Source organism: Galeopterus variegatus, unplaced genomic scaffold, assembly GCF_000696425.1.
Source record: "Galeopterus variegatus unplaced genomic scaffold, G_variegatus-3.0.2 Scaffold2516, whole genome shotgun sequence".
NCBI classification, from domain to species: domain Eukaryota; kingdom Metazoa; phylum Chordata; class Mammalia; order Dermoptera; family Cynocephalidae; genus Galeopterus; species Galeopterus variegatus.
The window spans coordinates 253126-279940 of record NW_007728627.1 but is presented as its reverse complement, the minus strand read 5'-3'; the positions used below and the strand labels follow the sequence as shown (position 1 = coordinate 279940).

The following is a 26815-nucleotide window of genomic DNA, read 5'->3' as shown; positions in this document are numbered from 1 at the left end:
TTTCCTTGAAAAAAAGTGCATCCTTTAGTTCTTTGAGGTGGAAAGGGTAACTCTGGGACCAAGCTAGTATTAATGACAACAACCATCTTCAAATCTGTGGGGATACAAGTTATTTTCAAAAACATACATTTTACATATCATTACATACCATCTTTGTACAATCTACACTGAGGTAAAGAGATAAACAAATATAAGATCTAAGTAATATTTGCTATATTTAAAGACAAAGATAAACTTACTGACTCTTCAAAGGGCACGTGAGGATTTGCATTAATCCAATTCTTAGTCTTATTCAATCCCCCTTGGAACCAAGGCCCAGGCAATCTCTAAATAGGATCTAGTTAAGCCAACAGTCTCCATCCATCCATCCGCCCACCCACCTACCCAGCAACAGTTCTTCAGTATTTACTCTTTGCTAGGCACTGTGCTGAATAAGGGAGACATCAAGATGAGTACGATTCCTACCCATCAATAAGCTCACTGAAACAGTTAAGTAACTACAGTGCAATGTGATGTCATATAATACAGGCATGAGCAAAGTGTTATAGTAACCCCTAACTGCCTAGAGGAATGAAAGAAAAGATTCGGAGGAAGAGAAGGTGATGTTTGAGCTGCAACTCTGAAGCAAAATGGGAAACATTCCCATGAAAATAAAACTTCAGTTCCTAATCAAAGGACAGCAAATTTTGTTCCCATTTTAGAGAAATATGTAAATACAAAGAGAATGATTACACCTAGTAGGGCCTCAGAGAGACAAGGCAAAACCACAGCACAACTTGGAAATCTGGACTGCCTATTGCTAGACTCATAGCACCTAAGGACACGGTCCCTGTAAATCGTTAGTACTCCAAAAAAGAAAGAAAAATTCAACTTTACACATGTGTCTGCCTTACTCCATGCCATGATCTCATAAGGGATGTTCAACTTCTCTAAGAAAGACCTTAGACTTAAAATTTTGTGGGAGTTAAAAAGGCCAAATATACTTTGAAAAATGGAATAAAATCTCTTTTTATGTGACTGAATATCACGTTTACTAATTTTGAAACAATACTAAACAGTTAAGAGACAAAGGACAGAGTTGATTTCTCTGTGAAAAGGCTGGGCCTAAGGGACAAGATGGTTCTAAGTGGCTAGACTACATTTTAATCTAAACATTTTTCTTCATTTTTGACTGTTAGGGAGAACAACCTGAGAGATTAAACTACTACTCAAATGTCTCTTTCAAAAAGGGAAAAAAGGAAGAAGGAGGCACTCCAACATGGATTTGCACTAAAACAAATATCTCCTATATAAGTAAGCATTAAAGTTGAATGCTCTAAACTACCAACTTAATGACATGTTCACATATGAAGACTGCTCATGGTCCCTGCGAGACATTGAGAGTGTGGACGACTCCTGCTGCTAACAATTTAAGAAGGAAAATATTAAGGCTGTGCAAAGAGTGAGGAAGAATTGCTGTTCCTTTGTGTACAGTTATGTACAGTTCCTTTAAAGAGGATTACTTCCTAAATTTATTAAGAGGTTTTTGTTTGTTTTTCCTTTAGAGTGACGATAAAAAGGGCATGAAGGCACAAAAAGGGAACGTGAAATCCAATTGCAATAATTACTCATGCAATTGGCCCCTTTCTCTGAGGCATTACAGAAACCTCCTGAGTAACAAAGAGTTTATGCTTTTACAAAAGAGAACTCCTATATCACTGCATGACACAGCTACTGCTTCCTTATACGTTTCAGGAAATGATCCCCAAATATTTTTCACAAACCCAATAGGGTTTCATACATTAAAGTAAAGAAACAGATCAAGCCTAGAGTAACTTCAGAATTGCGGTGGTGAGTTGTAGTAGTTCCAAATGATGAATTATCTGCTCCAAATATTGGGACAAAGGGTATCATCACATGGGCACAGTCAGTTTCACAGTGATGAACATACACATGTGGATGATTTGAGGCACAAGCTGTGACTGGTCCTAAGAAAATGAAAGGTAGAATCAGGTTCAAAATCCACATCTCATAATTTCAGGTCCTTATTCAGCCAAAGAGTTGAGCTGCTTCATATCTGTGTATTATACACATTTTGGATCTTTCTCAAGAGTTGCTCTGGGTGCAGCATGATAAGGAAAATCAGATATTTGGCTTGATGAAAGGTATTCAAGGTATAGGTGCCATGCTCATGGTAAGCTTCTCACCACAGGATAGCTGAGATCTGCTGCCACAGAGAGGACTATGGTCCTATGATGACTTCTAGAGTTCAGTTTTCAAAATTTTGGGAATAATCTGATCATAGCCTTTTATTCTTGTTACATTATAGGACAGGAATTTAGAGTATTCAGTCAAGAGGTTCTCCCAGTAACAGATGATGTCATCCATCTGCAAGTGGTTCATAATAAACTGGCTTCCCCTAGAGAGAAGATTAACAAGAATATTTTAAAGCACAGAATATAACAGCAGTCTACATTTGATGTTTATCTTGTCCTAAGCACTATTCAGAGTACTTTATATGAATTAACTTATTTGATCCTCAGAACCAACCCTATAAGCCATCAACATACATACATTTAGCAATAGAACATATTTTTTTCCTTAAAAACAAACACATATCAGCACCGCACTCTCCCGAGTGAGCCACGGGCCGGCTCCAAAAAACAAACACATATAAACAGCCAATGCTCATAAAAAATACTTGACTACCTCAAAGATTTTAGTCTATTCCTACAAAGCTTAGGACATATATGAATGTGTGTGTATGTTTTCCCCCCAGGACAGCTTTAATTCTGAATTATCTCTGTATAATGATGATGAAATACAGAAATCACCATGGTAACAATATTCAGATAACTTTAGCTAGTACAAAATGGGAATGATAAAGTGGAAAAGGGACAATGAACAGATCTTACCTTTCAGCAATTTCTTGGGCTACATCATCATTTGCTTTTACAAACTGCAAAAGCTCCCTAAAATGAGAAGAATTATTAGACTCCAAAATATAGACCAAGCATATTAGTACGAAGAAAGACCACAGATTGAAATCTGGTTAATCTCTAGATATGTGGAAGGTGGATTATTTCCTTAAAGCAAAGATTTAGAGTCTTCACAGGAAGAAAATAATAAAAAAAAGCCCACACACAGGTTAAAGGCAGCCTATTGCAGATTTGGGACTTATATGAGAAAATACAGAAATGTTTGACTATATATATATCAAAAATCAAGAGTGAAAAAAAAACTTCCATTATCTCTACAAATTCTTGTTCTGGCCGCCAGAAGAGGAAACTGGGCTCACATTTCTGGCCCTTCTCCATACCTCCTCCTAGCTCCTCCCATTATGAGAGGAAAGTTGCCTAAGCTTCACTAGGATCATTATCATGCTATATCTGAAAGTCCCTTTGACAATGTAACAAGATTGAATATCCCTATTTTTAGTCTCTGAGAGACTAGAGCTTTTTCACTTCATACCGTCTGAATGTTACATTTAGAATCAGCATTAAAGCACTTTTTCTAATTAAATCCCACTTACAGCCTACTTGGATAATAATGCAACACTATATATGAAAACCAAGTAAGAGAAAAAAAAGCTTTCAATAGAAATAATCATCAGGAGTAAAGGCCATAAATGGCTGGACTTAGACGCAGATTGCAAGGGTCATTAGAAACTCTGCAATGGGGGATAGCTGCTTACTGCACATTCGAAAGATCTGTTTTGACTGGGATGTAGTGAACCCATGGTTTCAGTTGTGGATAGAAGAATTCCAGCCACTCGTCACCAACATGGAAAACAAGTGAACCACACAGGAAGAGGTGTTTGAACCGGAAACTTGCAGCAACACCCCGAAAATTAAACAGATACCTGGGAAAAAAAGAGCAAAATACATTTGATACTATATGGCTGGTGCCACAAATGTGGCCTTTTTTTTCTTATTTTCTCCTTCCCTTTTCTCCTTTTATAATTCCTTTCCCTTCTCTTTCCATTTTCAGTTTTCAAGGACACATTAGTATGTCTGTGGGGTTTCCATGAACTTATTTTTCCCAGGCTGGGGCTACAGGTTGTTTTGGGAATGTCAGGGTGAGGGAAAAAGGGGATGCTTTCTCCAGACAGTAACCAGGGTCAGGAACTGGGTGCTGAGGAGACAGCATACAAGGCTCAGGAGGAAATGACAACTTATTATAGGCCTGGGACAAATTTGAGAAAATATAGACATGTTTAATAGTATACATCAAAAATCAAGAATGAAAAAATGTTTTCACAAGCTTATATAAGCCTAACGTCTCTAACTAGTCACGGCTCTCAAAGCCCTTTTTCCTCTAGCGTACCCCATACGGTCAAAGGTATCCCATTTCTTGGACATTATCCTCTTCTCCTGAAGTCTGGGGTGAAGAACAAGAAATGCCCCTTGGAAAAAAGCTATCTTAGAAAAGAACATTTTCTTCTTAGCCTTTCACATGCATGCACTCATCTCTAGTCAGAATTGCTATTACCCTACAGTTCCCACTGTGTGTATAATCAGCATCCCTCTCTCTGAATCCCCCCACTGCCCTCCTCCGCACAGGTTTTACCTGTTCATTTAATTATTAGTCCTGACATTTAATTATAATATTTACTAACTTGATAAAAATTTAATCTAATTTCAACTCTTAGGTGGGTGGGGCATGGAGAGAGGTAACCCCATCACTTTGATTAATAGCATGCAAGCTCTCTGGAAGAAGGGACCATGTTTCATTCGTCTCTATAGTGCCTGAAGAACTCAGGTCAGTGCACAGCAGGCCCTCAGTCAAAGCCAGCAAAATGAATTAGTGCCACTTCATACACTTCAGCTGGGCATTAGTATTAAAGTTTTCACCCAAAGTGAAGCTATTTCAAAAGCAATATGGAAACTGAATGTGTCAGGAGTCCTGGAAGTCTTACTTGTATTTGCAGTGATCCACAAGATGGACATCCTTTGCAGCTGGTTTCCCCAGGGTATCCTTTTAGTGAAAAGGAAATTATTAGTATTAGCAGTAATGACATTTATTGGCAACCACTGTGCAGCAAGCACTGTTAAACATTTCATCAACATTACCTCACTTAAGCCTCATAATAAACATACTCAGGAGGCATTATTATCTCCAATTTATAGAAAAGGAAGCCAACGTTATGAGGTAAGAACTTACTTGCTTAGAGTCACATGGCCCTAAGTAGAATTAGGGTTGTTTTTTTTTTTTTTTTTTGTCTTTTTTCTGTGTCCGGCAACGGATCGCAACCCTCAGTGTTGCCCCCGTACCGGACCGGGGACCGGCAACGGGATTGCAACCCTCGGTGTTGCTCCCGCGCCTCGCTCAGCCAGTGAGCGGGAACTGGTCTGTATGTGGGATCCAAACCCTCAGGCGGGAGCGCCGCCGCGCTTCCCAAGCGGCGCACTATCCAGTGCACCACCGGGCCAGCCCAGAATTAGGGTTTTAATTCAGGTCTGTCTGATTTGAGTTTAAGCTCACCTGAAGCCATGATGCCCTCCTTTGAACTCAGAGGTCATGATTTGCAGCACATTTCATTCTGTGTAAATTACACACACAGAAGGTAACAAGTGCTGGCTGGTGGGCTTAGGTGTGTAGCCCACATACAAATTGAACTGAGCATGCAAAGTATTTAAAAATAAATATTCAGACCACTGCCAACATTTATAGGTGTTTGAATATTTCTTGCAAAAATCTAGATTTCCAACTTTTCTTGGAGAAAAAAAAAAAAAAAGGAGATCTGGCAAACCGGGCTCCTGTTCCCACTTGGCAGCAATGGCCTAGAGCTGTTAGTGCTCTTTTGCTCAGGTGATGTAAAGGACTGAGCAAAACATCACCTGAGAGACCCTGAGGGCATCTAAGTTTGAGACCACCATGTACATTTTGCCCCCTTAGCAGATGGTAAACTCCTTGATGAGGGGAACAAGACTTGATGCTTTTGCAACCTTCCACACAACTTGTGTGTTGAATGAATATTTTTTTCATATTTTTATTATTTTCTTAAACTCATTGGCTCCTGTCTGATTAAAACTGTATCAAAGAATACATGCAACTCAGATATACCTAGTTTTCCCCAAGAAGTTTAAAGCTCTTTCTGACAGCATCCTCATATGGTATATGGAAATTCAGATGAGTAAATTTATGGCTTTAAGTTCTTTGATTAAGGCAAGAAGTCAGAGAGTTTAGAAGACAGAGTTGAACCCTAAACTGAAGATCCCAATTTTTGGCTTTATCTTAGAATCATTTGGGGAGTTTTAAAGTTATGATTCCTGGACCCTATCCCCAGACATTCTGAATCACTTGATTCATTTTTAAAGCTCTCTGGTTTAAAAGCCAGGGGTGAGAACTACTGGTTTAACCCAGGGGTTGGCAAACGACAGCCCATAGGCCAAATTCAACCCACTGCTTGTTTTTGTATAACCAATGGATTAAGAACATTTCTACATTTTCAAATGCTTAAAAAAAAATTTCAAATTTCAGCACCCATAAATAAAGTTTTTATTAGAACACAGCTATGCTTATTCATTTACATATTGCCTGTGCTGCTTTCATACTGCAAAGGCAGAGTTAAATAATTACAACACAGACTGTATGACCTACAAAGCCTAAAGTATTTACTATCTGGCCCTTTGCAGAGAAGTTTGTGACCTCGGGTTTAAACCTTCATGGTAGTATAATATACCAGTCATAATATGGCCAGAAAAGCAATGTGAGATTGAAAAAGGAGAATTTACATATATGCTAATACTGGTTCACGGAACTTTCTCTACATTCATCTCACCACTAAGAGGAAACCTAACCCCAAATTCTACCCAGGTCGCAATGTTCTTTGAGTTAGAATGTTCACTGCTGTAGTTCTATTCAGTTGATTACTTTCATAGATTTCCAGGCCTGGTTTTTGGTGTATTCTGCATCAACAAGTTTTGGATTTTTCCGAGATAGAAGAATGAGAGGATCTCGTTCTGGACTTGTCCTATAAAAGAAACACATGACAAAACTATGTGGCCTATACCATAATACTGTTCCCAGTCTCTGAAAGGTGAGCAGTATTAGGACCAAGTGCAATGACTTTATGCATAGAGGCACAATTCATGGTTACTGTGACAGCAGAGGGGGTGGATACTGAGTACTGAAGCATCTCGGCGGTCCAGGGCTGTTCCCACTTTTATCCTTTAGGGATGGGCAGTGTTTGGCCCTTCTCTGCTTGCATCTGGTTTTTAAGGATATATTGTTCTGGTCACTAGAGCTCTAACCCAGGACTGATTTCCCTTTTAGGAAAGTTCAAGGAGACTCTATAATCATTGGTATTCATAACTGTGTGACCTTCCCAGAAAAATGCACATATCCCCATATAATTTCAAGGAGGTCCAAAAACTCTTGAAGCCCAGGTATGAGCCCCAAGTTAAGAATCTGTGATCTCAAGATTTGAGAATCACAGAAGTTTGTAAGGAATAGTAAACAGTGGCTGGTCAGCCCATCTGCATCCTGCAGTTGACTGCCCAAGCAAAAAGGAGGGTAAATAAACACAGGGTACGATCTCTGACAGGGACTCACTGCAAAGACCTTCTCTCTTCCTGGTCTTTTCTATTCAATCTGTTCCACAGATATTTATTGTATATCTATATACCAGGTATTGTTCTTGGCACTGGGGATATGGAGCTGAACAACACAGACAGGGTCCCCTCATTGCCTTTTCTATTTCCCTCTTCTCTTTCCACCCTGCTTCCCTCTCCATTTTCACCAGTCTCAGTCTGTGCTCTAAACCCCTATTTGGCAGCCACACGGTCTGATGAAAAAGGCAGTCAGGAAATCTGGTCATGACTCCTGCTCTGCATTAACCAGCAGAGTGACTGTACTATGGTATGGTCATAAGCTACTCCTGGGAAACTGTAAACACAAAGACACCCATCTGTTCTGTTCAACACTATACAGTACAGTCAATGCTCAATGCGCTTGTGTTCTGTGTAAATGTCTGTTGAATGACTGGATGGATGAAATTTACTTCTTTGAATTTCACTTCAATTAAGAATGATTTGGGCAAATAATTTGAATTCTTTTCTAGTCTTAAGATTCTGTGATTCTACATTTATTTCTTAGTTAACTTAGCTTTCCCTTTAAGATACAGAGTTTGTTATACCCTCAAGATTATTATAATTTACATATTACTTGGAACAATATCTTTGTAAAATGTTATAAAATATAATCACCTCGATCCTCGGAAATATGCTGTAGAATTTTTCTTTTTCCATGGCCACTGTGCTGCTGACCTAAAAAGACAGATTTCTATTAGTTTCTATGTTTTCTTCTCAATTAAATAAGGATGTGTTTTAATCACTTTTGAAGGTTAGTTCAGACCTCATATATTTAAAGAAGTCTGATCAAGGCTACTCAAAAGAGAAAGACCTAAATGACACTATGTTTCCTTTTGCTTTCTTTTCATTGTTCTAGAGGTGTTAGCCAGTAATATTAACCAATCTATTGCCCCATTAATAAGTTAACATTGAAAGAAAAGCTCTCAAACCCTGAATGACATGTTTAGGGCTGTTTAATTTGGCAGAATGAGTATTTCCTCTCTACTTGAACTAAAATGTTAATGATAAACTTAATATATGAAGAGAACTGCAAAAAATATCAAATTGAATGATAGGGAAATCACTCTGACTTCATGTTTTGGATGTGTAAGAGGTGTCATCAGATTCAGTCTGATATTTGCAAAGCATCCTGGTATTCTTGAAACTGTACTCAGTGCTCTATAAAGTCCCTGAAACTCGGGTCTCAGTACACATTACCATGACCAGCCTTCCTTGCTGAAACTGCTAGCTCACAGATGCATCACTTCTAACTTTCGTCGTAGAAACCCTCCCTGCACAGAAGTCTGCTCAGCGTCTTCCTCTGAAAAAGGAGAGGAAGGCTGAACTGGAGTTAATGAGGGATTGGTGGGCTAAATTACAGTAATGGAGAAACCTGGGATAAACTTTCTAGGTATAGGTCCTTTTCAGATATGTATAGTGTCATGTTACTCATTTTTACTACCTGAAAGCACTGCTCAGTATTTTCCAGACCCTCAGATTTCTCCCGTTACCTAACCTGGCTCATCCTCTAGCCTCTTCTTGCTGGATCACCCTTTACCTGATTCTCCAGCCCATCAATCAATGGCCAGAACTATCTTTTGTTTCCCCCCATACTTCTCCTACCAAAATACAAACACTATAGCACTGGATTTGTTTGGTTTTAGTAGAAAAATGATACATGCTCATTACATAAAATTATAATAGAAAAGAATAAAGATAAAAGTAAAAAAAATCATCTGGAATCTCCTACCCACAGATAAATATAATGTTTTAGTGAAGAATTTCCTTCCAATCATCTTTCCATATTAGTGGCTGTCAACTGGGGATGATATCCACCTCCCACCTCTCCCACTGCCCCCCCGTACATTTGGCTATGTTTGTAGACACTTTTGTTTGTCACTACTGGGGGATTGCTACTAGCATTTAGTGGGTACAGGCCAGAGATGCTGCTAAACATCCTGCAATAAATAGAACAGCACCCACAACAAAGAATTATCCAGCTCAGAACGTCAACAGTACCAAGACAAAGCCTTGCTTTATTGAACAGAGGTTATATCATACATGCTTTTAGGTAGCCTTCTTAATGGGAAATATATTATAAATAATAATATTAGCCAACACCTATATAGCACTTACTATGTTCCAGAAACTATTCTAAGTGCTTTATATATATCAGGTCATTCTCACAACCTCATGAAGTAGGTTTTATCATCTCTATTTTACAGATGAGGTCCTTGAGGTTAAGCAACAAGCACAGAGTCACAGAGCTAATAAGAGCCAGAATTTGAACCCAGAGTCCCGGTTTTTAAGCCCTAATCTACCTTGCCTTTCCATTCATGCATGGTATTCCATCTTACAGTCATGACATAATTCACTTCCTCCCTTATTAATGGGCTTTTAGGTAGTTTCCAACTTTTTGCTCTAAGAAACAAGATCGTAGTGAACATCCTTAAATAAACATCTTTGCACACTTTTCTAATTAATTTCTCAGGATACAGTATGGAAGTGGAATGGCTGGGTCAAGAGATATATACATTTTCAATTTGGGGATATATTGCCAAACTAGCTAACCAAAACTACATCAATTTATACTCAAAGTTACTTCTCTTCATTTCCTTGGTCTCTGAGAAAGCTGTATTTAATATACACAGACTTGAACTGTGTACCTTCACTGTTTTTTTCCTCCTTCGTTCTCCCTCCTACCTACCTGCCCCTCAAAAGACCTACGTTAGAACTTTTTTCTCCAGACAAGTGTTAATGATGGCAACCACCACAGCCTGGTGCTGCCCCAGCCCTCCTTTTTAAACCCCCTCTGGCAGTAGAAGAAAAAATCTTTAAATCTACAGGGAACACTGAATTCTTCTACAGAGTGAAAAGTAAGTCGATGGGGACAAACTCCCAAGAGATTATAAAAATACAAAAATGGCAGGCAGACATCAATGCAGATATATAAACAAGCAGATTATCAAAGTTTCAAGGTAAGAAATAAAATCCACATTGCTAGAGATTCTTCTGAATGGAGGGCTCTAAAAAACAAAATTGTAATTCTATAATCATGAGTAAATTCAATTGAAGAATAAAAGGGGAAGGTATCAAAAGAAAAAAATGATCAGATAATATTAGATTTTAAAACATATTCTATCTCCCCAAAGATTGCTTATTAGTCCACACGGGGGAAAACAGTAACTACACAGTGGAAGAACTGGATAATATCTCAACCAAGTGATCAAAATTAACATCAGTAAAGAGAGGTGGATGAACACAAAATCACTTATGTAAGTTTTTGGCCCAGTGACACATAAATTGAATCTAATCATAAGGAAAGACAAAAGCAAACTGAAGAACATTCTGCTATAAAAAAGTAGCCTGTATTCTTCAAAAAAGCTGATGTTATGAAAGAGAAAGACTGAAGAGCTGTTCCAGATTAAAGGAGACTAAAGAGACATGACAACTAAATGCGGTATGTAATCCTGGACTTTGTCCTATACTGGAGGGGGAAAATGCTCTACAGGATATTATTGGGATTAAGGATTGTGTTAATATTGAATTTGCTTATTGCAGTGCAGTTATGAAAGAACATCCTTGTTCTTGGGAAATACACATTAAAGTATTAAGGGGTAAAGAGTCATAAGGTATGCAACATACTCTTAAATAGTCCAGAAAACAACAAACTATGTAGATATTACATATGTAGCCTAAACACCCATCAAAGGAAATATCAAAGTAAGCTATTATCTACGCAATGGAATACTATGCTGCCGTTAAAAACAATGAGGTTGTTTCATATGTACAGACATGGAAAGATTACTTAGAAATACCAATAAGTGGGGAAAAAGTTGCTTAGGTTATATATATTTGTAAATTTTTATGAGCATGTATAGGTTCCATAATCAGAAAAGATATTTTTTTAAAAGAGTTTTAAAAAAGGAGCTGTACAGCAGGAAAGGAGCTACGAAAAGAAGGAAGAATATAGAAAGGGTATTTGTGAGTACCTGAAAAAAAAAGAAGTGGGGATTAGAAAACTCAGGCCAAAGCCAAGAATAACTTAGAGAAAAGAAGGTTAAAGACTCTCCCCCAGCCCCACCCCAAAGAAATTATGTTCAAAACCAAAAATAAACAAGAAACAATGGTATCAATGTCTGGAGAACACAAGTAACATTAACTTGCCAAGTAGACAGGATAATGCAGCCAGAAACCTGGACTTCAGGCCTAGATTTGCTTCTCACCTGGACCAAGTCACTTAACCTTTCTAAGCCTTCATTACCTTATCCCTGACAATTCTCAGCTACAGTTCTATGAAATATGAGACTAAGTTATTGCTGGAGTTTGGATGTGTTGTCCCCTCCAGAACTCATGTGGAAATTTGATCCCCAATGTGGGAGTGTTGGAAACTGACTGCGTCATGGAGGTGGATCCCTCATGAATGGATTAATGATCTCCCTGGGGGAGGGGGGCGTAATGAGTGAGTTCTTGCTCTATTAGTTCCCGCGAAAGCTTGTTGTTTATAGGACCCTGGCACCTCCTCTCTCTCTTGCTTCCTCTCTCTTGCTTCCTCTCTCACCATGTGATCTGCTTGTACCCGCCAGCTGCCTGCCACTTTTCCACCATGAGTAGAAGCAGCCTGAGGCCTGTGCCAAAAAAAGAGGTTTTCTTTTCTTTCTTTCTTTTTTTTTTTTTCCTTTTTGTCTTTTTCCGTGTCCGGCAACGGATCGCAACCCTCAGTGTCGCCCCCGTACCGGACTGGGACCAAACGGGATTGCAGCCCTCGGTGTTGCCCCCACGCCTCGCTCAGCCAGTGAGCGGGAACCGGTCCGTATGTGGGATCCGAACCCTCGGCGGGAGCGCCGCCGCGCTTCCCAAGCGGTGCACTACAGCAGTGCGCCACCGGGCTGGCCCGAGGTTTTCTTTTTAAATTACCCAGTCTCAGGTATTTCTGTTATAGCAACACAAAACAGACTAAAACAGTTATTTTTTTAAAAATTTCCAAATTAAGGGGCCGGCCCGGTGGCGCACTGCGCTAGTGCGCCGCTTGGGAAGCGTGGCGGCGCTCCCGCCGCGGGTTCGGATCCCACATACAGGCTGGTTCCCGCTCACTGGCTGAGAGAGGCGCGGGGGCAACACCGAGGGTTGCGATCCCGTTGCCGGTCCCGGTCCGGTGCGGGGGCGACACTGAGGGTTGCGATCCGTTGCCGGACACGGAAAAAGACAAAAAAAAAAAAAAATTTCCAAATTAAGGGGCCGGCCCGGTGGCGCACCGCGCTAGTGCGCCGCTTGGGAAGCGTGGCGGCGCTCCCGCCGCGGGTTCGGATCCCACATACAGGCTGGTTCCCGCTCACTGGCTGAGAGAGGCGCGGGGGCAACACCGAGGGTTGCGATCCCGTTGCCGGTCCCGGTCCGGTGCGGGGGCGACACTGAGGGTTGCGATCCGTTGCCGGACACGGAAAAAGACAAAAAAAAAAAAAAAAAATTTCCAAATTAAACCTATTGGAGAAGAGACTCATTTTTTACCCAGAGGGCTCTAATTGCCACTGAAGAATGTGGTTCCTTCTTCACTAAGGAGACATTCTCATAATACCCTTTGAATCTTTAGCCACACTTAGGAGAGGTGAGACATATTTGTGGAAGTAAAGTTGAATTAAATTATTGCTTTCCTTATACCTAAGAGAAGACCTATAAAGACTGTTTCTGTAAGTTCCCTAATGACGCACCAATGTTGTTTGAATCATTAACGTAAAATGTAGCTAGGTAAGAAATACCTATAGCTTGGATGACCTAGACAATCTAAATTCTGAAATGCTGGCAGGACAGTGTCAACAGGCCAAGGCATGTCTCAGTCATGAATCAGAGAGGGTCTGGAATAAGCTTGCATTTGAGATACTTACGGGACATTTATGTTCCCTCATTCCACCTAAAGTACTTAGCTCTAAATCATCAAGTACCTTTATGTTCTTCTAAGAAACTTTCTATCCTCCCCACAAGACTGTCATCCATTTTTCTGATTATGAATGTAATTCACTATTATTTAAAGAACCTTAAAACTACAGAAAAATTTAAACAAGAAAACAAAAGGCTCCCAGAATGCCTTCCACAGAGGCATTGCTGATAGTTTAGGATAGATTCCTCTGCCCTTTTCTATGGATATGTAAGTATTTTTATACACATACAAAATTACTATGCTATAAACAGTTTTGGTTTTTTAATTTTTAACTTAAAAGTTAGTCATTTTAAAGTAAATAATTGGTTATATTCTACAGCTTAATTCAAGAAACAAACAGGAAAAAAATAAAACCTTTTTAAAAGACCTACCTTACCAGATCTTCTCTGAAGAGGTCCCACCGTCCAAGACCTGTAGGATAAATTGGCCAAACAGCAGGTCCCCCTTCCCAAAATGTCCAAGCAGGATACATGATATCGTGGTACTCTGATGTCTTTGATAGAAATAGAGAGGTTGTTCTAAATCAGTATCTGAACATAGCAAGAAGCAGCAAACTGCATTCATGTCAGAGGATTTGGACAAAGGTCTTGCTCTAGTCACAATGCCAACAATATACTTTCCCTAGTCTGCAGAGCCTAGGCTCTAGATATTAAAAGACAAAAGTGACCATGGATTAAAATTCATGGGCTCACTGAGCCCCAGAATTTAGAATCAAACTAAAGGTCAACTTTTTCAGTTCCCCAATATTATTTTTCTAGAGTATACACACTATTAAGGTTTTTAGCTTAAGGAAATAATATACCCAATTCTGAATAATCACAGAGCTCTCTCGCCATTTAACTGCTATTATACTTGGAATTTATACTGTCTTACCAGGTCTTGGTTATTTTCTAGTAGGTCTTCTGAGAGCAAGAAGCAGGAAATACAGCACAATGGTTAAGAGCGTGGGCTCTAGAGACATATCATATCAATTTGAATGCTGACTCCACCTCTTTACAACTCTAGGCAAGTTAATGGGGCCAGCCAATCAGATCAGTTGGTTACAGCGGGGTGTTGTAATACCAAGGTTAAGGGTTCAGATCCCCTTAATGGCCAGCCGCCAAAAAAAAAAAAAAAGACGGATTACAACTCTAGGCAAGTTAATGGGGCCAGCCAATCAGATCAGTTGGTTACAGCGGTGTGTTGTAATACCAAGGTTAAGGGTTCAGATCCCCTTAATGGCCAGCCGCCAAAAAAAAAAAAAAAAAAAAAAAAAAAAAGACGGATTACAACTCTAGGCAAGTTACTTAATCTTCCTATACCTCAGTTTCCTTATCATTGTAATGGGGGAAATAATAATATCAATAATACTATTTACCTAATAGGCTTATTTTGAATATTAAATGAGTTAATACATGTAAAAAGCTTAGAACAATATCTGGCACAGAACAAATACTTAATAAGTGTTGGCTAGTGTTATCCAACACTGTGGCACTGTTGAGCTCACACTGTTTGGCCAATAAATTCTTAGTTATTCATTGATTGGTGTCAAAAGTGCCAATGGGAAGAATGGGGAAGGGAGTGTTACCACACATCTTTTGAAGAAAGTTTGAAACAATCTGTTCACTTTTTATGGTTACTTCTGTTCAAAATCTGTCCACTGATAAACCTCTAACTCTACTGTTTCTTCCGCTGGAATTACGTGGGTAATATAGTGTTTGCCTTCTCTCAAATACTTAAACAATGGCAACAGAAGCTGCATAATTAACTATGAAGTTGACAGATTAATATCCCTCCCTTGGAAACTAGAAGTCACCTATTAAAAAAAAAAAAGGAGGGAAGTGAAGATGAAAGAAAAGTTAGCACACTGATGGTCATATTTTACTATCCACAGAAACAACAGACAAATAACAAACACAAAGTCCTTACTGACTTACATGGGAGCCTCTATCTGTTCTTGTGGGAGAGTTTCACATAAACAATGGAACTAAACACTTTTCAGAAATGAGGCTAAACCACGGGAAATGCAATATAAATGTAGCCCCAGCCCATTCGCAATACAGGGAATAAACCAGTCTGGAGAGAAAGTAAACTTGATAAAGAAAAAGTGGGGATAAAAGGTCCCTTTACTCTAGAGAAGCCAGATCAGAAATAGTGTTCCTCTTCTCAGAGTCCATAGGTGTTTCCTAATCCCACTCTTCCTCCACAGAATCTTCCATCCACTCTCTTCTCGCCTCCCCACCCCCACCCCCACCCCCAAATGCTTTCATACCTAGTCTCCAGGGAACCGAGACCTGTCCCTGCCAATACACCATTTGCATGAACCTGTGCAGTGACAAGATATTCACTGTCCCAAGTTCTACAAGCCCACAGGTGTGTCCTAGATACTCCTATCCTCTGCAATGAGTGCAAAAGATCATCTTTTCTCATAACCCTCTTGGCTATCCCAGGCCTATCCCCTCAATGCGCTACTTAGACACAAACTGGGTAGAGTTATCTGGCACCTTCAGGTTCACTTTTAGCCATGCTGGGCCCCTGAAATACAGTGACAGGATAAACGATACCCAGCGTTATGGCTGATATATACATTTTTGGAACTCAACAACTTTTTTGAGTGAAGGTATTCCCTAACTCCAAGCCCATGAGCTTTCTCGGACTCTTCTCTCCCCTGCTCTGTAGAATCTCTGAGCCCCACCTGTGATGTCTTGTAGGTTCCTCAGGTCTCTCACTTCCTAGCCTCCATTCCTAGCCCTACAGACACTTAAGCAATCTTACTCACGTTACTTATGTACGGGTCCTCAACTCCATCTTCTCAGTCTTACTGCTCAACTACTGTGACACTAACAGGTACACAGACCCATTCCTGGACCACAGGCCTCATCCTCATCCTTACTCATCAGACTCTGTCATAGGACAATGATCTCCTGCTCATCCATTCCCCCATGTGGCTCTTCCTGTACATACCTTACTGAAGGAGAAGACTGGGATGGCAGGCTCCATCCATTTAGGAACCTGAGGATAATCTCGTACATTGATCACCATCTCCATGTCAGGGAGGCGCCTGATAACTTCCAAAATAAAGTGTTCAACACCACTACACCTGTCAACCAGAAATACCACAAATTCACCAGAGCAGGGCCTACAGGCTCTAGGACAAGGCAGGGCCCCCTTCACACTTTAAAGTAAAAAATCAGCCAGTGTTCAGAACATCAGCCTACTACAAAGTCTCCAGAAAGCAATGCTTCTAAAGAGACTATTGTATAAGTTATCATTCCTAGCTAAGCTGCTCCAGTTTACAATACTTAGTAAAGTTTTCCAAATAAACCATCATAGCATTGAAGGGAATATTATTGCTACTCCCACTACTTCTCTATTCATTCCCAGTTTATTTTCTTTATTTCCCTTATATGAATTAGTTTTGACTAGTAGGCAAGATACAAATTCTGATGAAACTAGCAAAACTAATTTTCTAACTGTGTTCCTCTGCTTTGCTTCTCACAAAGACACCATTTTTACTTCCACTATAATTAAGTCTTACAGTTCATGAAGGAAAGCTAGAAAGGCTTTCATTACCTTCAACCAGAATATAGAACACTATCAAAATCAGTTTTGGGCTGGCCAGTTAGCTCAGTTGGTTAGAGCATAGCCTTATAATACCAAGATCATGGGTTCAGATCCTGGAACTGGCCAGCTGCCAAAAACAAAACAATCAAAATTACTTTTGCAAGCCAGAAAAAGTGTTACATACATGACCATGAATATTGTAACTTTGCTTTCTGACTAGATTCATTGAACATCACAAAGGACTTCTTAAAAGAAAGAGAAGATACACTGACAGTTTAGCTTTGTTTCTGCCCCATCCTTTGAGGTCCTTACCAGCACCATAGTAGGGGCGGTGTTTTAAGGCTTGGTCAAAATTTTCTGGCAGCATGGAAATGGCTGACTTAAAATTTTGTTTTATATATAGAGAGATAACTGTTTTATATAGACAGAGATAACTGCAAAAAATATCAGTGGTTCATAAATACAGGAAAAGATGCTTACCTGTATTAATAATGAAGAAATGTCAATGAAACTAGACGCCAATTTTACCTATCAGATTGGCAAAGATCAAGACGTCTGATAAAACACAGTGTTGGCTGAAGGTGTGAGGTCTATTCAGAGCACTTGATGCAGGTGGTGGAAGTGTAAACAGACACAACCTCTCTGGAGGACAATTTGCTTCTATTTATCAAGATTTTAAAAAGACATTAATTGGCCTAGTTATTCCAATTCTAGGAATTTAGCCTACACATATATTTACATGAGTGCTCAAAGGTATATGTACAAGGATGTTCACTGCAGCACTGTTTGCATTAGCCAAAAATAACAAGAGTGTGGTGAGGAATAATTTAAATGTCCATGGATAGAGGACTGAATAATGAAATCTATACAATGGATTATTATGCAGCATGAAAGAATGAGGTGCTCTCTATGTATGTACTCTTATAGAACAATCACAGAATCTACTGTTCTATGGAAAAGTAAGCGGCAGAACAGAAGATATAGCATGTTCTAGTTTGCTGATGAGTCTAGATGCTTATAAATGCACAGACTGTTTCCAGAAGGATATATAACAAACTATGCAGGTAGTGTTTTGAAAAGAAGTCTCAAAGAGTAGAGGTCTGGGGGTCTAAGGTGGAAGAGAAACTGCTGTTTCACTGAATAACCTTTTGAGTTATCCACATATTTCACTGTGTGCATGTAATATTCTTTTGATACAAAAAAAAAATCTAGTTAAAAAGTTAAAAATAATTATCATTGCAATACAATTTACACATTACAGCTAAAACACTTGTATTTTCTTTCATATTCAGCTTTTAAAACAGCACTCTCTCATATGCTATATGATTCCATTTATATAAAACTTTAGAAAATAATCTATAATGAGGGGGGCCGGCCTGTAACACCAAGGCCACGGGTTCGGATCCCACATAGGGATGGCTGGTTCGCTCACTGGCTGAGTGTGGTGCTGACAACACCAAGACAAGGTTAAGATCCCCTTACCGGTCATCTTTAAATTAAAAAAAAAAAAAAAAAAAAAAAAAAAAAAAGAAAATAATCTATAATGAGAAAGCAGATCAGTGGATATGTGGGGGGAGGAAGATATGAAGGGGGCAGGAGAGAGGGATTGCAAAGAGGCAAAAGGAAACTTTGGTTGTGATGGATATCTTCATTACACTGGCATAAACATACATCAAAGCTTATCAAAGTGTATGCCTTTTTTTAATAGACAAATAATAATTGTACATATTTACGGGGTATAATGTGATATTTGAGATACGTTTACATTGTAAAATGAGTAAATTAAGCTAATTAACATATCTCACTTCTCTTATTTTTTTTGTGAAAACATTTAAATTGTACACTTTAAATATGTGTAGTTTATGCCAACCACACTTCAATAAAGCTGTTATTTAAAAATACAATCACTCCTCATCTTTGATATGATTTAATCTCTAGTGTTAATTAGATGGACCTCTAGTTTCTCAGCAAAATCCCTCAGCTCATCCTTGAAATGCTGAGTTTATATTTTGTTTGGTTCAAAACTGAATTTTTAAAATGTCATACGAATTTCTTAAACTGTATGAATTAAAAGTATCTAGATATAGAATGATATTATTTGTAGCTAGATGGCAATATTTGAGATATTATACAACTGTGTGCATTTCATTAAAGACAGTGGTTGGGAATATTTCATTCTATTTGTATTTTGTCCATCTCTGTTTTCCTTAATTGTCTATGTAGCTGGGATAAGGCACTTTCAGTTTCATTGGAAATACAGACTATTTTATTGCCAATGAAAGATCCTGGGGTCCCTTAAGAACATTTATAACAACTCATGTTTCTGACTCAAATGCTCTGAGGTCAAGAATAAGACATATGTGCCTTTCACAAACTTTGAAAGTATTTCATCTGGGAATTGTTTTTTTTTGTTTTTTGTTTTTAAAAGATGACCGGTAAGGGGATCTTAACCCTTGGCTTGGTGTTGCCTGCACCACGCTCAGCCAGTGAGCGAACTGGCCATCCCTATATAGGATCCGAACCCATGGCCTTGGTGTTATCAGCACTATAGCCTCCCGAGTGAGTCACGGGCCGGCCCTCATCTGGATATTGTGCGAAAACCATTAAACATTGGGTAAACTTTTGAAGTCCAACCATGTCTACATTCATATTTTACTTCTCATTTGTGGAAATTAGAAATTCCTCTATGCTTATACTTTGTATTTAAAGTCTCTAGTATTGTCCCAATTAATGAAACAAATGTCTGTTTAAAATACCTTAATGATTTTCCCCACTACAACCTTATTTCCTCCTGACACTTACTATCCAAAATGTAACTGATTTCCTCAGGGTTGTGGGATTATTAAGTGATCTCTTTTTGTTGTTGTTTTCACATATTTTGACAGTAAATATGTATTTATTTGTAATAAAGTTGCTGTTAAAGGCAAATAATATAAATCTTTAAGTCTAAATGAATGCATTTTTCTTGCAACACTGTACATTTTACTTTTATTGATAAATAGGGACTGTTTAGAAAGAGGATCTTTAGGGGCCGGCCCGGTGGCACGTGCGCCGCTTGGGAGCGCGGTGGCGCTCCCGCCGAGGGTTTGGATCCCACATACAGACCGGTTCCCGCTCACTGGCTGAGCGAGGTGCGAGAGCAACACTGAGGGTTGCGATCCGCTGCCGGACGCGGAAAAAAAAGACAAAAAGGAAAAAAAAAAAAGAAAGAGGATCTTTAGGGGCCGGCCCGGTGGCACGTGCGCCGCTTGGGAGCGCGGTGGCGCTCCCGCCGAGGGTTTGGATCCCACATACAGACCGGTTCCCGCTCACTGGCTGAGCGAGGTGCGAGAGCAACACTGAGGGTTGCGATCCCGTTGCCGGTCTCGGTCCGGTACGGGCGAGACACTGAGGGTTGCGATCCGCTGCCGGACGCGGAAAAAAAAGACAAAAAGGAAAAAAAAAAAAGAAAGAGGATCTTTAAAAAGGGAATACCATGCCCCTGGGCTTTGTATCTCTTAATTTTATAAAGATCTGAATTAAAAAAAAAAAAAGGAGGGTTATCATTTTGTGTTTGTAATGCTGCTTAAGTCCAACTTCCAGGCTCAGTCTGTGACCCTCCCTGTTCCCCCCCAACCCTCAGCCCACTGACATGTTACCTCAACTCTCACAGCTGAAGTCCTGGCTACTGTAATTTGTGGCCCTAGTTACTTCTTTTGACTTCATCTCCACTCAAATACTGAGTATCTAGAACAATATCTGGGCCATGAAACACACTAAGTAAATACCTATGCTTCTCCTCCTCCTTCAGCCTGTCTTACTCCTGCAAGGTCTCCTCAGCCTGCTTCCTGCAGCTAGTACATCTGGGGAAGGAGCACAAGGGGCAGAGCCACAGCCAGTACAACCAGTGATGTGCCCCAGCCTCACAAAGACAGAGGAAGCTTTGATGGAGGAGCTGACAAAAAAAATTCCCAGGCAAGGAAAAGAACTTGTCACTATTTTGTAGTCCCCTTAAAACATGAGGAGGGATTCTCTTGTCAGTCTCCTGAATTAGCTTCTCTATTAGAACTTTAAGTAAGCTAATAAGTAATGATGAGATCAGAAAATACATCCAACTCATAATTCTTACCTCGAGGGAAACATGCAGTCATTCTCTCGGTATAATCTGTTCTTAATGATCTGATAGTGGGTCCCTAGCTTCCGTCTGACTACCTCTGTCATCATCTTCCTGGAGATACCTCCTCGGAAAGGAGTCAGAGCCTCTTCTATGACACTGGCAAAGAATGGGAATCATCAAGGAAACAGGCTGAGAAAGCAGTACCATTCTACCTCCTTCCTAAGTGAAATTAGGTTTCATATTAGAGAACACAGTAAGCTGATGGAAAGAACAGAGGGCAGAAATGAGCAACTCTTCTCCACCAGCACCCTTGGTAATCTAAAACACCAAACACAACAAAGCCACAAAAAGTAAGAAGTAAGTCAATGTCTCTTTTCCTCCATCTGGGTTGCCCCTCCCTCGCCTGCTCCATAGTCTTCCTTCACTACTCATACAACAACCACGTCCTCCCCAGTTGCTGCAGTCCTACTGACATCCCCTCCTGTGGATCCCACAGCGGATATGGTTTATGCCTTACAGACTAACTCTGTCTGAGACCCTTGTTCTGGTCTGTCTGGCCTGCACCACTCACACCTACTCCTGCAGCCTGACAGCAGCAACCAGAAATTGCACTGTTTTGTATCCCTTTTAAAGTTCAGTACACAGTAAGTTTCCAATATCATAAGAATCAGGTTAATTTTATGAGAAGTCAGAATAACATAATGAGGAGCTAAAAAGACCCTGTCATTTAGCGGTGAGGGATGTGAGACCCAGGGAAATTAAGTGGCTTGCGGGGTGGGGGGGTGGGGGGGGAGGAATTAGTGGGAGTTCTGAGACTAGAACCCAAGTCTGCTTTGAAGTTTCTACCATACCATGCACCAGCCCTCATATGCATATTTTAAAGGTAACCAACAGGAAATTTATTATTAGATTCACTGACAAATATGTTTATTCCTTCAACTATATTTATTGAGTACTTACTGAGGGCCAGCATGAGGGATACAACAGTGAATGAGACACAGACCCTGACCTCAAGAAGCTTGCCGTCCAGTGGGAAAAACAGATAAGCACATGCCCTAAATCCCACAGGGAGACGACTCAGCGGTAATGCAGAGGCCACCTGGGCCTTTTCTATCCCAGGGCATTTCTTCTTAAAATGCTTGGCTCTCTGACGACTGCAATCAAGGTCTCTTCAGGGATCTTAGGCTACTATCTTGTGACAAAAACTAAATTCTTAAAGACATATCAAAGAAAAGTACTTACCCATGGTAGCAGCTGCAGTTTTGACTTGAACATGGTTCATAATTCTCCAAAGACCTGTCAATTTGGTCAATAAATACCTTCCATTTTGAACCTTCAAAAAGTGAAGCAAATTAAGAGTTTAACAACATACCCCAGAACACTCTTATTTGCTAGCAGCAGGCAAGCAGAACCAACAGAAGGTCAAAACTTTCAGAAATCCTATCCCAATCCGCCGGGAAGGATTTTTTAACTCCCCAGCGCTCACGTCAAGTCTGCTCCTCTGCCCGGGCGTCAGGTATCCATGAAATTGTAAAATTCCCAAGCTGACTGGCCGGTCCTCAGAAGGCTATGGAAACACTGGATAGTGTCAAGGATTCCCACCTTCTACTAATCAAATTCAGCCGCATAAAGAGAACCAATTAAAAGCCACAGACATTAACCCTCCGTTCATCTCTTCTGGCAACACATATACACACACAGGAAATTCTCCCCCCAGAGTGTTTTGGGGAGGTACAGAGTAGCCAAACGGGGCGATACGTGCGGGTGAACAAGGGAATTCCCTCTCCTCCCTATCACTTCGAATTCCGGAGGATGGGTTACTCTCCAGGCGGGGGCAGAGACCCAGACACCCTCACTCTCCGTCCCCGGGTAGCCCGGTGCCTGCTGCCCAGCTCTGCGCTACAGCGGCCACAGCATCCTCCAGGGCGCCGGCCGCGCCGGGGAGTGAAGGGGCGGGGAGCGGCTGCAGACCCCGGCCAGTTCCCGAGCCCGAGCGCCAAGCTCGGCCCTGCCCGGGGCCCACCTGACTCCTTCTGGCGGCCCAGCACTGGGGGCAGGAGCAGCAACAGCAGCCAGCGCCGAAGCGGCCAGCTCGACCGCCCCTCCATGGCCCGCTGACTCGCTGCGGCGCCGGCGGAAGCGCGGCCCCTCACAAACATGACGCGAGAGCCGCAGCACGTGGGCCTCGGGCCGCCCCGCACAAAGATGGCCGCGCCGCTCCCCTCCCCCGGCCCCAGCCGGGTCTGCGGCGGAGTTTCCCTGGGAGAGCGGCGCCCGGAAGCTGCGGAGAATGCTCAGCTCACTGTCCTCCCTCCCCAATATCCCCTGGGAAAATACGTCTAATACTGGTGATTCCTTCTGTTCTATAACATACCGAAAACTTCTTATTCTCTGTCGCCAGAAACCTGAAGGTCAGAGGGGAATACATTTCTTGCCCACAGCTTCAGTTAGTGGCACAGCAGAGCCTTGTCACAAAGCCTGGGCTAGATAGTTCTTTCTACAACATCGAACTGCTTCTTATTAAGTAGCATGGATTTGTTGAGTATGTAAAGGTGTACAGCACCGTTAGACCCCCCAAAGGGTCGCAAATAGTTAATAGGTCCCGTTGTAATAGGAATTTATAATAGTTGAGGTGACTTACACATGAGAAAAAAATGGTGTGTTAAATAAAATTTATGGGAGGCCATTGTTTTGGACTGAGCTCCTGCACTAGGCTCCTTCAGACCACACTAGAACTAGAATGGAGTCACAAGTCCTAGTCAAACTGAATTTTAAAATGGGCCAGTTTTTCAGAAAAACAGGAGATTCACAGCAACCAATCAGAAGGGGCCCAGTCCACTTGAGCAGGCATTATAAAGAAGTCACCTGTTTAAAGTCTGTAAGGAAAATAACTGAAATAACCAACTCACTTTTTGGTCTTTATTTATGTCTTTTTCAGCCCTTTTCTGCGTATAAAGCCAACCCCCTCTGTTCAGCTCATTGGAACACCTTTCTTTTTCACAGATGGGATGCTGCCAATTCATAAAAGTCAATTAGGTCTTTAAATTAAATTTGTTGAAATTTTGTTTTTGACAGTGGACAGTATAGGTATATGTTGACCTAAAAAAGTAACTGAGGCCAAATACATATAGTAAGGATTTATTGAGCCAATATGACGATTGCAACCAGGCAGATGCATAGTCAGGTTGCCTTTAAGAAATGTGTTCCAAACAGGGCCATCAAGGAGCTGCCTGATTTGCTCAGTTGGTGAGAGCATGGTCAATGGTTTGGATACCCTGTACCGGCCAGTCGCCAAACAACAACAACAACAACAAAAACCACCAAGAAAACAAAGAGGGCCAGCAGAGCTTAGCATTTTATAATCACAAGATGGGAGAGTTGTCAAAGGAGAGAGGACAGCGCTGCCTACTTTATCAGGTTTTCTACTGGTTGAACATGACTTAGATTTTGGATTGTTACTAGGTTACATAAGAGTTACAAGAAGCATTCTAAGTTATATTATGGCTTTCTAGTGCCATTAAGTCTGCTTCTAAGTGAAACTGGTCTCATGATAACGTTTTCCAGGACAAGTCAATGTGACTACTGATTTATCCCAGAACTCCCAAGGGACTACAATTTAGCTGAACTAGTTAGAGCAGATTCTTTTGGTTATTATAGTGATCGTATAACTACAAATATTTAATGTGGAATATACTATAAACCATATGTACTTCAGAGGGCCTGGTTTTCCAAAGCCTTGCAGTTTCAAATATTGACTTTGCAAGGACAGGAAATTTTCCTCAGGCTATAAGTCTCTGGTGTGAGATAAAGAATTGTGGCACAGCAAGCAGGTTGCAGGCTCAAAGACAGACTAGTTACTGATTGTTATGTAAAGATACTGAGAAATTGCTATAAGAAGGAATGTTTGCTAAGATCAAGCTTGTGTTGATAAGACCACTTAATTGCCTTCATGGAATGTCATCTGGCTTGTTTCACTGAAAGTTACCAGCCTATATTGTTAAACTATAACCCCACCTTTGTTCTCTTCCTGTAACTTCCTGGTCTGGAAAATAAATGCAGGAAGAGAACCCCAATTCGGCATTAATTTTCCCAAGGAAGGGTGTCTCTCGCTTGAGCATTCCCAAGGGAAGTTAACCGCTTTGGGGCCTCTCACTGCTCAGAGAGATGGGCTTTGAGTAATCCTTTGCATCTCTGTCACCCAGGGGAAGTGGGGTGACAAATTGTGGGGGGCGAAGCAACACAAAGCGTGAGGGGCAAAGCAACACAAAGCAACAATTCATTGTCTAAAATGTGCATAGTAACATCCTAGGCTTCGTGGAAATACAGAGAAATACAGTACAAGACCATATCTGTGCCCCCAAGGAGTTTAGAACTAGAAGACAAATATGCTTTCCCAGAGATAATTTATAATTTAAGGCAACATGTATGTGCTACTGATTTCAGTGGAGGAAAAGATCAATATGATCTGGAAATATGGAGAAAGGGGTAGGAGGAATGTATTTCAGACTGAAGAAAAGGAAATGTTGGGGTTAAGTTGCAGTTAAGGAATAATGTGCTGGAGACACTAAAAATGTGGAAGCCATAATTTGCAGAAGGTGGAGGTAGAATCTGGATTGACAGTAGTGAAGGATTTAGGATGCATGTTGAGGAATAATGTCAGATAAAATAATGTTTATTAGCTAACAATGGGTCATATCAAAATAAATACTTCATCAAAAGCAAATAACTAAGACAGTGTACTATATAGATGAATATTGCAAAAACCTCCACTTTCTAAGTTAGTCTAAAATGAATATAGTGAAGAATAATTTTTTTAAACTTTAATAGGAGTCTTTATTTTCTATAACCACAACTTTCTGTGAGCAGAAGTCTTTGCCCGGCTTCTATGCTGCATATAATTTTTACAAGTTTATTACCCACAGAAACAGGGAGCTGTTTCTTGGATCCAAAACAAGATAAAAAAAGAAAATGAAGGTTAGGGTTAAAATAGGCTCTTCTTTGTAAAAGAATAAGCAACGAAAATTTCCTAGGATTGGTGATAAAGTGATTTTATTAAATTAAAACAAAATTACCTTGAATAGAGTAAAATATCTACTGTTACAAATAACATTAAGACATGTGAGGTCTGGATTCTAAGATGGTGACGGGAATGGAGCAGCCGTGCCAGGAGACAGCGCGATCCTGAGAAGTGTGCACTGTGATACCAGAATACTATTTGCATCTCCAAGAGCAACAAAAAACGAATAAATCTTTCAACAATGAACCTACATCGACAAACAAGCAACAACAGGTTCGAGGTTTTAGGGCCGACACAAAAGAAGACTCCTGAGAGCGCCCAAGCCCTGCTGCGGGTACAAGCGAGCAGCCCAAGACAACAAAGGCCAAGTAAATCTGCTGAGACGACACAGAAACGGAGTGGAACGCGCCGGACCGGCCCAACCCTGCAAGCTCTGTGAGTCACCCCCAGCCCAGCCCCACTTGCGGGGCGAAGCCCGACTGCTCCCCGCCCGCCTGGCTCCTGCCTACCACACCAGGCTAGGCGCCCACAACAGAGCTGCCTCCATTTTCTCGGGTGGGGGCGGGGACGGCCGGCTTAGTGCAGGCAGGCCATCCATCTCTGCTTGGCTTGGCTCCGCACTGAGACGTGCCATTTGCTTACCTCAACGCGGGGCACCCCGGGGCCTGTGG

The 26815-nt window shown here is 40.9% G+C and overlaps 1 protein-coding gene across 4 annotated transcripts in view; it reads right to left on the bottom strand.

Annotated features, from left to right (window-relative positions):
- Positions 1-26815, bottom strand: part of POGLUT1 (protein O-glucosyltransferase 1) — a 34334-nt gene continuing 7519 nt past the window's right edge. The window contains exons 1-11 of one of the 4 annotated variants that reach the window (XM_008582084.1): positions 23151-23281; positions 22370-22460; positions 21140-21283; positions 16432-16567; positions 13860-13981; positions 8190-8249; positions 6856-6955; positions 4898-4956; positions 3674-3841; positions 2895-2951; positions 1-2398 (exon numbers count right to left, since the gene is read on the bottom strand). In XM_008582084.1, the coding sequence (XP_008580306.1) occupies positions 2242-2398; positions 2895-2951; positions 3674-3841; positions 4898-4956; positions 6856-6955; positions 8190-8249; positions 13860-13981; positions 16432-16567; positions 21140-21283; positions 22370-22460; positions 23151-23235 (1179 nt within the window). In that variant the 5' untranslated portion in view covers positions 23236-23281 and the 3' untranslated portion in view covers positions 1-2241. Of the gene's footprint in view, positions 2399-2894; positions 2952-3673; positions 3842-4897; positions 4957-6855; positions 6956-8189; positions 8250-13859; positions 13982-16431; positions 16568-21139; positions 21284-22369; positions 22461-22499; positions 22848-23150; positions 23282-26815 lie in introns of those variants that run through there. The other 3 variants (XM_008582086.1, XM_008582085.1, XM_008582087.1) reach the window with 3 other exon arrangements.